The sequence below is a fragment of the Fragaria vesca genome, linkage group LG3, assembly GCF_000184155.1.
Source record: "Fragaria vesca subsp. vesca linkage group LG3, FraVesHawaii_1.0, whole genome shotgun sequence".
NCBI classification, from domain to species: domain Eukaryota; kingdom Viridiplantae; phylum Streptophyta; class Magnoliopsida; order Rosales; family Rosaceae; genus Fragaria; species Fragaria vesca.
This window is the reverse complement of record NC_020493.1, coordinates 16,643,631-16,654,772: the sequence shown is the minus strand read 5'-3', so window position 1 is coordinate 16,654,772 and position 11,142 is coordinate 16,643,631. Positions and strand designations below refer to the sequence as shown.

At 47.2% G+C, this 11,142-nt stretch overlaps 1 protein-coding gene across 1 annotated transcript in view; it reads right to left on the bottom strand.

The window, feature by feature from the left end:
• Nucleotides 1–8,477: 8,477 nt before the first annotated feature.
• LOC101299946 overlaps nt 8,478–11,142 on the bottom strand; it is a 4,851-nt gene continuing 2,186 nt past the window's right edge. Inside the window, exons 2-3 of the mRNA XM_004295834.1 lie at nt 9,093–9,519; nt 8,478–9,003 (exon numbers count right to left, since the gene is read on the bottom strand). Of these exons, the coding sequence (XP_004295882.1) occupies nt 8,478–9,003; nt 9,093–9,519 (953 nt within the window). The remainder of the gene's footprint in view (nt 9,004–9,092; nt 9,520–11,142) is intronic.

Here is an 11,142-nt window from a genome sequence, read left to right as displayed (position 1 = left end):
AATGGCACTATTGTGATCCATGTGGTCATTGTCATTCTGGCTTTCGTTTATATGATTGATTATTACTTAAAAAAAAAAATTACTTCTAAACCTGCTGTCAAGACATAAAATATTAATTTTCAGTGTTTTTATCGACAGCATTTTCTAAAAGCAACCTTAAGGCTGTTTCTAAAATCTGTTTCCACTGACGTGTAATTTTCACCAAAAAAAAAATTGTTTTTCTTTAATTTACTAAACACATCAAAATCTAAAAGTTAAGATAAAAACTGATTTTTTTTTTTTAAAAAAAAAAGTCAAGTTGTACCAAACTAGGTCTAAAAAGATGATCAAAAAGCACTAGAAATAAAAGCAGTAATGTTTCTACCTCTCCCGAGATCACGGGACGGAAGGTCGAATCCTTAGCTCCGGTTCCTGTAACTGCACAAGTAACAGCGCGTCAGGAGTCGGGACTGGGGTGGCCCAGTCTTCGACTCTCCGATGCTTAAATCAGCGTTTGGTTGCTACTTGTATAGTACGGGAGTATGGGAGGAATAGTGAACTTACCTCTTTTGGGAATTCATGCCTGTTTTATAGGCTAGCACTGGGGGTTTTGTCATTAGTTTCCGATGTGGGACTGTTTTCATGGTGTTGCTCAGTCTCCCCCCTTTCGGGGGTGTTTAGCGGTTGTAAAGTGGGTCTGGCATGCGCATTGTTGTTCTGTCTCCACTCTTTGGGTGCCTGTGAAGTCCTTGCCGGTGTTGTCTTGCCCGGAATGGGTCTCCGGCGACCGGGTGATCATGCCCTATTCTCGGCACGGCCAAGTGTTCTTGGCTATATAATAACAAGTCCCCAGTCCGAGAGAGCTCTTGGGTGGGGAGTTATTCTTAAGTTGTGTCGAGAATGTCTTACCCGGGTGTTGGAGGCATGGTGCCGAGTCCCCAAGTCCCCATGAGAGGGTCGTGAGGTGGCTGGGGTTGAGTTCCGGGTACTCGATATGAGCTTTTTCGCCATATCTCATGTGTGTCATAAATGGCCAGTTTATGAGGGACACGTGATCATTTATGTCGAGTTTAAGGTCGTAACGGTTCCACTGATTGGGTGTGCTTTTTTTTTTTTTTACGTAACTGGCGTGTAATTGACGTGCGTGCATGGGATCGTGAGGCGCGTCTTAATGCCCCGTACGATCGTGGTCGACGTGGCTGTTCCCTAACCATTGAGATGTGGAAGATCTGGACGGTCGTGGTTAATTTGAATGTTCTATAAATAGGTCGGGAGGAAGCAGAAGGAGGGAGTTTGTATTTCAAAAACAGAGGGACTAGGGCTAAAGGAGCGGTTTTCAAATTTCTGGAGAGGTGCTTCGGGACGATATTTGAAATCTAACCTGGGGAACGTCCAATTTCATCCTCGATCGGTTGGGTGCGAGCGCTCGGCTGTTTGCAACCAGCTTCACAGCCACTACGCATATCCAAGTTTTCATGGAGGTATGAACTTGTCAATTCCTATTTTGGGTTCTGTTTTTGTTTTGTTTCGAATTAGTAGGTATTGTGCTATGGTTTTCATATCATTTGCGATTTTGCTAGGAGAGATTAGAGTAAGGGGTTGGTTGGTTTACTATCGGGTTAGTTAAGGTTAAGGTAGCGAGAGTCTAACATGTGAGGATGTATGGCATGATAGATCCGGTGTGGGTGTCCAGCGAGGAGATTGTGGTTGTCTCTAGCTCGCCTGATCCTGATTCGGACACCTTGCACTGGTGGGAGGAGGAATTGGATTATCTTATGGCGGAGGTTGCACTTGATTTAGGGGAGGGCATTCCTGTTACGGATGCTGGGTCTCACGTGTCCTCGTCTAACCCTCTCTTGCAGGAGGTAGAAGAGTTTAGTATGGCGAGATCTCGGGAGGCTGACGACTCGTTCTGGGATCCTCCTGGCGAGAGTATGACATCTTCAGAGCTTAAAGCACTTAGGCAGATTTGGAGTATTCCTAATGAAGTCTTGTTAGGACCTCTTTCTAAGGGCATTAATTTTTGGGATTCCCCGGACAACTTTACATTAGTATACGAGTATCAATTAAGATGTGGGTTGATGTTCCCGCTACCCCCGTTTGTGCAATACACCCTGGCGTGTCTACACATTGCCTCGGGACAAGTTACACGAAACATGTTGAGACAAATCCTGGGGACAGGAGTGCTATTTTGCTTACTGGGGCAAGAGTTCCCCAATTTTGAGGAGTTCAACGCTTGTTGGCACATGGCGTATTGTGCTAAGAAGGGCAGCCGAGATTGCGTGACCTTGAAGTCCCGGGGGAAGTTCAAGATACTTGTAGAAGATTTGCCCACGTCTACTAACGAGAGCTGGCATCGGAAGTGCTTCCTTGTTGGGGGGTAGTGGCAGGAGTGGCATGGACATCCGTTCTGAGTTCCCGGAGCGTTTCAAAAAATAGTTACCGTGTGTTATGTCTCATGTTTTGTTATTGTTTGTACTGTTCTGCCCCTGCTGACTGCTGACTCTGTGTAGTGCCCCAAGAGTATAAGTTAACCGAGCTGATGGAGCGTCGGATATGTCGGGTGCTGTGGGCATTCGAGTCTAGGAGCTCGTACCGGATATGTCGTCTTGGCATATATAGTCATTTCGGTTATGCCGAGCTGATGGGTCTGTACTTTTGTTTTGAATGTGTTTCCATTTTTATGCTATGTGGTCTGTGCTTAACAGTTATTTTTGTTTGGTGTAGTGACGATGTCTCGGGACGGTGGGTCGCAGAAGAAGGAAGGTCCTTATGACAAGGTTTCAGATGAGGATGTGTTGGATGGGTTGCGTGCCGAGGCTGACCATGCCAAGCACTATGACATTGACTTAGAAACAGGGGAAGGAAAAGAAGCGAAGATAGAGGAAGGGGAAGATGACTTTTTAAGGTTGAAGTTGGCAGACGAGGATTATGCCTATTTGCCTTCCTTGGTGGCAGAAGCAATGAGATTGGGTGACCAAGAAGTGGAAGACGAAGGCACGGAGACTGAGGGTGGCGACCATGGCGACAGCCCTGAGCGGGTTCCTGTGGAGGAAGAGCTAGTCTCGGAGCCAGTAGGGGTGGAAAATATGGGTGACCCAACTGGTGGTGAGGATTTGGTGATTGAGGTGGATCATGTTGTACAAGGGTCGGAGGAGGTTGTCGTGGTGAGGACTCGGAAGAGGAAAGAGAGGGTCGAGTCGTCGCGTGAGGGTTTGAAGAGGTCCCACAAGGAAGGGCGTTCCGGGAGCTCCGGAAGTTTGGCTGAGATCTCCCAAGCACTGGAGGGGACCGGGGAGGTGCAGCCTTACCTAGCACAGATGGCGTACGACATGTGTCACCGCTCTCGCGACATTCATGCCTTGGAGGAGGTTGTTCCCTTGGCTGACGTGACTCTCGCCAATGAGAAGTTAACTCGAGTAAGTGTGCGAAGATGTTCAATTTGTTCCTCTTTTTTCCCTATCTCTTTGCTTATGTTTTAGTGTCAGTTGCAGGCGACATTGCTGATGTATGCTGCAAGGGAAAGGGTTGTGACTCACTTGCAGGAAGATGCTAAGGCTAAGTGTCAGCAGCTGAAGGAGGTAGAAGAGAACAATCGCGCCCTCCCGCAGCGTCTTGAGCAGCTGGAGCAGGACGTTGCTGTTTTCTGGGACCAGGCTGCTACATACGGGAAGGAGGTTGCCGAGTTGAAGGAGATTGTGCAGGAGATGGACAAGCAGGTGGAAGCTAGGGAGGTGACTACTGCCAAGGTGGTGTCTCTAGAAGCCGAGATGGCGAGGTTGACGTAGGCCCTAGCGGAGCAAGAGACAGTGTGGAAGCTGAAGTGTGCAAGGGCTGCCGGGGCTGGGGAAAGCGTGTTCCGGGAGAGTGAAGTGTATAAGCAGCAATTGAGGAGCGCTTAAAACCGGGGACAGGATGAGCTGAGCAAGACTGGTTGCCAAGCTGGCTGGATAAATGAAGCAGCCATGCGCAAGTGGTATGCTGAGAGGGATGCGACGAAGAAGGCGTGGGAGCAGATGACACCAGAGCAAAAGAAGAAAGCTAAGATCTCGCGGTCGTTGGCAAAGCAGCACGAGACTTGGCGTTCTACATCATCTGTCATGCCGAAGGAGGTGCATGTTGTGGGCACGCCTTGACCACTTGTAGTTGTTGCTACTTCGCCACTAAGGGCTCCACGTCTCGAGGGGTCTCCTTCTATTCAAGTGGTGGTGTCACAGGTGGCCTCTTCTGTTATCCAACCCACTGACCCTCCAGCACCCGGGCTTGTGGCGTCGCCACGTTTCGAAGTGCAAAAGACTCCATTGAGCAAGTCTCTTGTCACTGAAGGGCAACAAGTGAGTTCACTTGTACGCCCCAATGTGTCTGTGAGGCCTCCCGCAGTGACTCACGAGCGTACCAAGCATGCTTATGGTCAAAGGGTATCAGTGAATATCAGCCAGAGTCGTGGACGTGGCAGTTCTTCAAACAGTGGCGGTAGCGTGAACAAATCCGGTGGTGTGTCTTCTGGGGAGAAGTGAATCTTTGTTTGTACTTTGTCATTTTCAGTGGTTTTTCTTTTATTTGCTTTTGAGACAATATTTGGTTGTTTGTGGCCGCTAATGGGCAAGGTGTACATTTGATTTGAGTCGCTAACAGGTTGAAGTACACAATGATAAAGTGCTAGCTATTGTGTCGGGTCTCGGGATTGACAATTTAAATGGGGTAGAGGTGGAGGTGGCGAGCATTCCAGGGGTGGGGTAGCACTCGGCCATCAGTGTCTCGGAGATAAAATGTAGCTGGTCCCGGGACATTAACTATCTCCAGTGGGCTTTCCCACTTTGCCTTGAGTCCAGTGGGGTGGGGAATGACTTCCTTCATAACCCAATCGCCGACTTTCAAAGGGCTGGGAACAACTTTCTTGTTGTAGTGTTGAGCAATTTTCTGCTTGTTGTTGACATTCCTGAGGTGTGCTCTGTCCCGACGCTCCTCCAGGAGGTCCATGTTAAGTCGTAACCCCGTGGCATTCGTCTCGGGATCGTATGCCGTGACCCGTTCACTCAGGACCTCCATTTCTATAGGAATCACAGCCTCGGTGCCATAAGACAAGAGGTATAGAGATTCACATGTAGCTATTGTTGGGGTGGTACGAAGTGTCCAGAGGACCTCCGGAAGCTTAGCAGCCCACAACCCTTTGGCGTCTTCTAGGCGTTTCCTCAAATTTTGCTTGATGAGTTTGTTTATGGCTTCCACCTGGCCATTGGTCTGAGGGTGTGTTGGGGAGGCATAAAAAATTGTGATCCCTTGTTTGGACAGAAACTCCTTGAATGTGTCATTGTCAAATTGTGTCCCATTATCTGTGATGATGGCTTGAGGTACTCCAAATCGGCAGTATAAGTTACGCCGTAGGAAATTTATCACTTTTTCGGTTGTGATCGTGGCAAGGGGTTCTGCCTCTATCCACTTTGTGTTATAATCCACAATAATTATTGCAAACTTGAATTGTTCCGGGGTTGTAGGTAACAGTCCCACGAAGTCAAGTTCCCACTGGCTGAAAATGACTGGGGAGATGATAACAGATAGTGGCACTGGTGGATGATGAGCAAAATTGGCAAATTTGTGGCATTGAAGGCATGCTTGGATAGTCGCCTTTGCATCTTGCTCTAATGTTGGCGAGTAATACCCAGCTCGGAGTGCCTTGAACATGAGGTTCCGAGCTCCCGCATGGTTTTCACAAACACCATTGTGAAGTGATTTCAACACTTTGTACCCTTCTTCTGTGGGTAAGCACTTTAAGAAGGGACATGACTGACCCCAACGATATAGCTTGCCACCTCTGAGTAGGTAGAGTGAAGCCTTATGGCGCAACCGCTGCGCTTCTCTTTTGTTCTAGGGCAGTTTACCATTGGAGAGGAAGTCCACATATGGGTCCATCCAGGAAGGCTGCTAGACTTTTGTAAGATCCCAGGTTATTCTGGTTGGCCTTGAAATCTCCTGCCACTTGGTTGACTACGAGCTGAGAGTCACTGAATATGTGAATATGTAGGACTCCGAATTCTCGACAGAGTTGGATGCCTTCTATCAGAGCCTCGTATTCAGCTATGTTGTTAGATGCTTTGAATTCAAACCGAAGAGCATACTCGTATAAATGTCCCTCTGGGTCTGTGATGATTATTCCTGCCCTACTTAGCCTGTTGTTTGAGGATCCATCAACATGGAGTTCCCATATAGCGTCCCGGGGGGGGGCTTCTGGGTATAGATTGTCGTGGTCCAGGTGGATGAACTCAACAATAAAATCTGCAGCTGCCTGTTTTTTATGGTTGTTCTCGGTTTGAAATGTAGGTCAAACTCCCCCAACTCAATTGCCCATTTCACCATGCGCCCTGAAGTTTCAGGTTTTTGGAGTATTTGCCGTAAGGGATGATTGGTTAGGACATGGATTGTGTGAGCTTGGAAATATTGCCGGAGCTTTCGTACTGCAGTGATGAGAGCTAGGGCTAGTTTCTCAATGTCAGGGTAGAGAGTTTCAGGATCCGCAAACCCTCTGCCACAATAATATACAGGGAGCTCATTGTCATGTTCATAGCAAGTGAGAGCAGCGCTAATGGCTGTAGCGGAAACAGCCAAATATAAGTACAATACTTCTCTCGGGATAGGCTTTGATAGGAGAGGGACTGCTGCAAGATAAGCTTTTATGTTATTGAAGGCATTGTCATGTTCTGAGCCCCACGTGACGTTTTCTTTATACTGGGATTTCAGTAATTGAAAGAATGGGTTACATTTGTCTGTGAGGCGGGAGATGAAACGAGCCAAGGCTACCAAGCGTCCTGTGAGGCACTGGACCTCGTTCCGAGTACTCAGAACAGTCATATCAAGTATGGCATGTATCTTTTCTGGGTTGGCTTCAATTCCTCTTTCACTAACCATGAAACCCAGAAATTTTCCACCGCCAACAGCCATAATACATTTTTGTGGGTTGAGGCGCATCCCATGAGTCAGAAGCTTGGTGAAGACTTTGTCTAAGTTGGCGATGTGGCCATCATTCGTTTTGTTTTTTACCAGCATATCATCCACGTAGACTTCCATGACTTCCCCAATTTCTTCCTCAAACATGGCATTGACTAGCCTTTGATAAGTTGCTCCCGCATTCTTGAAGCCAAAGGGCATGACCCCGTAACAATACAACCTCTTGTCCGTAACAAAAGTAGTGTGTTCCTAATCCGTGGGGTGCATTTTGATTTGGTTATATCCCGAGTAGGCATCTAAAAAGCTAAGCATCTAGTAACCTGCTATGGAATCAACTAGCTAGTCAATCCATGGCAAGGGGAAGCTATCCATGGGGCATGCTTTGTTGAGGTTTGTGTAGTCAACACACATTCGCCACTTGCCATTAGGCTTAGGGACCATAACTACATTGGAGACCCATGTTGGGTAGGAAACGTCACGTATGAACTTAATCTCCTTTAGCCGCTGGACTTCAGCTTGGATAGCTCGATACTTTTCCGGGTTAAAGACACGTACGCCTCTTTTGCTTGACAGGGGATAGTTTTTGAGGATGTTGAGCTTGTGTGTAATGATATCAGGGGAGATAACTGGCATGTCGGCATAAGACCAAGCAAAGATTGCTTGTTTTTAGTAGAGAAACGTAATGAGCTTTTGACAGAGTTCCGGGTCAAGGTTAGTGCCGATGCGGACTTTCCTCTCGAGAGCATTGGTTGACAAGGAGACCCATTCGGTTTCCTCTGCCGGGTTAGGCCTCGGGACTTGCTTCTTCTTTTCTTTCCCTTCAGGGTCGTCCCGGGGATCATTAATGGGTTCCGAGGGGCTGAGTGACAACATCTCATAGGCGCCACGCCCTTGCTGAATGACATTAAGGTGGCAATGTTCAATGGTTGCCCTATTCCCTTGGATTGTGAGTAAGCCTCCCGGGGAGGCACTTTCATGAGTAGCATGTGACCTGTAATGAAGCATTGTAGTCCCCAGATGATGTCGCGACCCAAAATGAGGTTATAGGATGAGGGACAATCGACTATGAGAAAGCGTGTCATGATGGAAGCACGACAGGGATTGGTTCCCACTAAAACTGTCAAGCGGTCTAAGCCTAAGGGTTGCACAATCTCTCCCGAGAAGCTGACAAGAGGATCATGGTTGTTATACAATTTAGCATTGTCACGTCGGAGCCCTCTGTAGCAATCGGCAAACATGACACTGACTGCAGCTCCTGTGTCCACAAAGGCTCTGTGGTACCTGTAGTGATCTACTTAGACGTTGATTATGATTGGCTCATTGTGATGGCAGTTTATCATATCTTTCCTTTCGTAAAATGACACCTGGTCCCATGCTGATAGGGTAGTGGTGACGCCCCTGTGTATTTTATGAATTTCCAGAGGATTCGTACATTGCCTTTTTGCAGAAGTTGGACGAGGGAGAAGTCGCGGGGCTCCTCCATGCAGGGTTAGGATCTGGCCATGAACCTCAATGGCGTTAGCTCCTGTTGTGGGAGTGCAATACTTATGGAGTTATCAGTTCCACATTAAGTGTTCTATTGCATTGCGGAGGCCGTGGCACATCTTAGTGGTGTGACCATTATCATCATAGTAAGCACAATACTTGTTCCTTGTGGCCCGCCGGGGCTTTTTGGGATACTTATTTTTAGGTGGTGGGGGAATGAGGTCCTTGTGCTTAGCCCATATATCTTCGTATGTAGTTGTCAGGGTAGTGTGGACTTCGTAACGGGGTGGTGGGGAGGAGTGACGTTGATGCTGCTGAGGGCTTTGCTCTCGGGGCCAATAAGGATGGTCCCGTCCTCGCTGCCCACTGTAGCGACTATCTGAGCCACGTCCCTGGTTGTTATCCCGGGAGCTACCATGTTGTTTGCTCTTGTCGTGCCCTCTCTCGTAATGCTCATACTTCTGGGGTTGTTGCTTTGGGGGTGGAGCTGGGAGTGCTAATGTGGTAGTGGGATTGGAATGTCCAAAGGTGGCAAACTCAGAACGTGCCCATCGGACAGCAAGGTCCATTAAAGCGTCATATGACCCGAGAGGATTCCTGTTGATCTCCATCAGAAAGTTGTCAGGGAGCAAGGCTTGGCGAAAAGCTGGTTCAGCAACTCGAGGCTCCAAGTTGTGACAGCGTACCGTGGCTGATTGCCACCAGGACAGTAACTCATGGAGTCCTTCACCTTCTTTTTGCTTGATGTGAAATAAGGCATCCACACTTCGATAGATGCTAGTATGGAGTATGAAACAGTTGAGGAAGCGTTCCGGAGCTGATCAAAATTATCAATGGAGTTGGGTGGTAGGTTAAGGAACCAACTGAGTGTTTCATCCGAGAAGGTTTCCTGGAAGGCATGACAAGCCATGGCATCTGTGTACCGAGTGGAGCTGCATAACGAAAGAAATGTTTCAAGGTGAAGGTGAGGGTCCCCAGTGCCTTTATACTTGTCCACTTTGAAGGGTTTGGCATCGGGTGGCCTCTTTTCCAGTTGCACCCGTGACGTGAAGGGGCTTGGGCGATGCCCATACCCCGAGAATAGAGGTCGTTGGCTCCCGCGACTCTCAACGCCTTCAATTCATGAGGCCAACTAAGTGACAGAATTGCTGAGCTAGAGGAGGAGTCGGGTTTGCATGTCAAGGGGTGGGTTTGCAGTGTTAGTACAAGTAGAGGTTGGATTGGGGACTGGTGGATCAAATTGGTCAAGCTGGTTGATCAAGGGGATGGGCTCACTAGCCACTGTGGATGGTTACGGGGCTGGAAGTGGGAAAGATGGGTGGGTGAGTGGATGAGTTACATAAATGATTTGGTTGGGGCCTCCTGGGATCATGGAACTATTTTGTCCTTGGTTAGGAAAAAGAGATGTTAAGGTGGGGTCGGGGGTGCTAATGACCCGTGCTGCTTGTTTCAGGGTGTCGTTGTAGACGTTACGATGATCCAGCGTGGCTCGCAATAAGAATTGTTCTTTTTCCAGCTCTGATACATACTCAGTATGCTTCGGCCTCTGCTTTATCCTTAGCTACTTGCTCTCAAAACAAATGGAAGTCTTTTTTCAAAATTTCAAGGGCTATGACGGCATTGGGATGGTTAATGGGGGCCGCAGTTGCGGTAGCTTGGTGAAGAGATGTGTCCCCGGATTGGAATAGTTCTTTTTATGTCTGAGTCCCGGGTTCATTTTGGTGTCATCCACAATTTCCACCATCTTACTTTTCTGGCCAAATGGGAGTTCCACAAGAGGGCCCTCCTTCTAGCGTCAATTGTTTCTACCTCTCCCGAGATCACGAGACGAGAGGTCGAATCCTTAGCTCCGATTCCTGTAACTGTACAAGTAACAACGCGTCAAAAGTCGGGACTAGGGTGGCCCAGTCTTCTCCGATGCTTAAGTCAACGTTTGGTTGCTACTTGTATAGTACAGGAGTATGGGAGGAATAGTGAACTTACCTCTTTTGGGAATTCGTGCCTGTTTTATAGGCTAGCACTAGGGGTTTTGTCATTAGTTTCCGATGTGGGACTGTTTTCATGGTGTTGCTCAGTCTCCCCTCTTTCGGGGGTGTTTAGCGGATGTAAAGTGCGTCTGGCATGCACATTGTTGTTCTGTCTCCACTCTTTGGGTGCCTGTGAAGGCCTTGCCGACGTTGTCTTGCCCGTAATGGTCTCCGGCGACCAGGTGTTCATGCCCTATTCTCGGCACGGCCAAGTGTTCTTGGCTATGTATTAATAAGTAAATACTCATAAATCCATATCGATTAACTAATGAGTGCGGCTATTGCGACCTCTAAATTTGCTCAGTATACCTCTCATTCTATCAACACCTCCGTTTTACTTTTAAATATAAGCATTTGCTCATTATACCTCATTTTAAATTCTTAAAATAGTCTTGTTTATGTAATTCACATATATTTTAATATATTACTCATTACACCTCTTATTCACTCACTATACCTCCAATTATTTATTTTTATTTTCTTTTACATGCAAACATCCATTCCCAACTTCCATTGTTTAATTTTTTATTTTTTTTAACTCACACATCCATTCCCGACCTTGATTTCTTGATTTTTTTTTTTTTTTCTTTGCATAAAATGTCACTAGACATTCATTTTTGATCAAATTGTAAGAAATAATTTTCAATGGCATCAATTTTCAAGAAAGTTCATTCGAATCATGAATAATCATATACTCTTAAAAAAATTT